This window comes from Alligator sinensis, unplaced genomic scaffold (genome assembly GCF_000455745.1).
Source record: "Alligator sinensis unplaced genomic scaffold, ASM45574v1 scaffold707_1, whole genome shotgun sequence".
NCBI lineage: Eukaryota > Metazoa > Chordata > Crocodylia > Alligatoridae > Alligator > Alligator sinensis.
This window is the reverse complement of record NW_005842065.1, coordinates 1,653,385-1,654,163: the sequence shown is the minus strand read 5'-3', so window position 1 is coordinate 1,654,163 and position 779 is coordinate 1,653,385. Positions and strand designations below refer to the sequence as shown.

Here is a 779-nt window from a genome sequence, read left to right as displayed (position 1 = left end):
CGGGGGACGGGGGACGGACGGACGACGACTGTGCATTTACTGGGCAGGGGTGCCACCTGGTGGTGAGCGAGATCCCTGCAGTCCATGCACATGGAGATGTTGGGGGCCACTCCAACCCCCAAAGGCAGCTCCCTTCCCCATCACCCCTCCTGGGGAAATGGGGCAAAGGCTTCACAAGCTGTGACAGACCCATTTCCCACCCCATCTGTGCTAGGGAAGGAGGGGGCACACACTTTGGGACTCCTGTCACCCCCAGGCCCCCACCCCCTTACCCATGTGCACTACTCTGCCTCCTGCTGCATGATCTCTCAGGCCCCCTGACCCCCCCCCAATAAAACTTTCTCACCCCAGTGCTCTCTGACCCCTCTCATAAGACCCCTCTCATCCTGTTATCCCCTGACCCCCAATAAGGGCCCCCCACCTTCTGATGCCCCTTCACTCCCCCTTTCAAAACTTGTTGGTGCCCCTGGCCCCCGCATAAGACTCTCTCCAACCCTTGGTGACACCCATAAGGCCCCCCACTTCCCTGTAAGACCCCTCTACCCCCACGTACCTCACACAATACCTCTACCCCCTCGACCCACTCCCACCACCCCTCCATTCTGCCCCACGCCCCCCTGCCTCCAGGTACCAAGGTAGGCAGGGTCGGGGGCAGCACGGTAGCTCTGGGTGGGCGAGCGGGCACCCAGGCCATGGGTGGGTGAGCCAGGCAGGCTGTCACTGGACGAAAGTGAACGGCTGAGGGAGGACAGTGATCGGCTGGTGTGGAGCAGGGTGGG

The 779-nt window shown here is 62.5% G+C and overlaps 1 protein-coding gene across 1 annotated transcript in view; it reads right to left on the bottom strand.

Annotated features, from left to right (window-relative positions):
• Window positions 1-779, bottom strand: part of MAST1 (microtubule associated serine/threonine kinase 1) — a 29,063-nt gene that overhangs the window by 2,491 nt on the left and 25,793 nt on the right. The window contains exon 25 of the mRNA XM_025203836.1: window positions 632-779. This exon is cut by the window's right edge and continues 31 nt beyond it. Coding sequence (XP_025059621.1) covers window positions 632-779 — 148 coding nt within the window. The remainder of the gene's footprint in view (window positions 1-631) is intronic.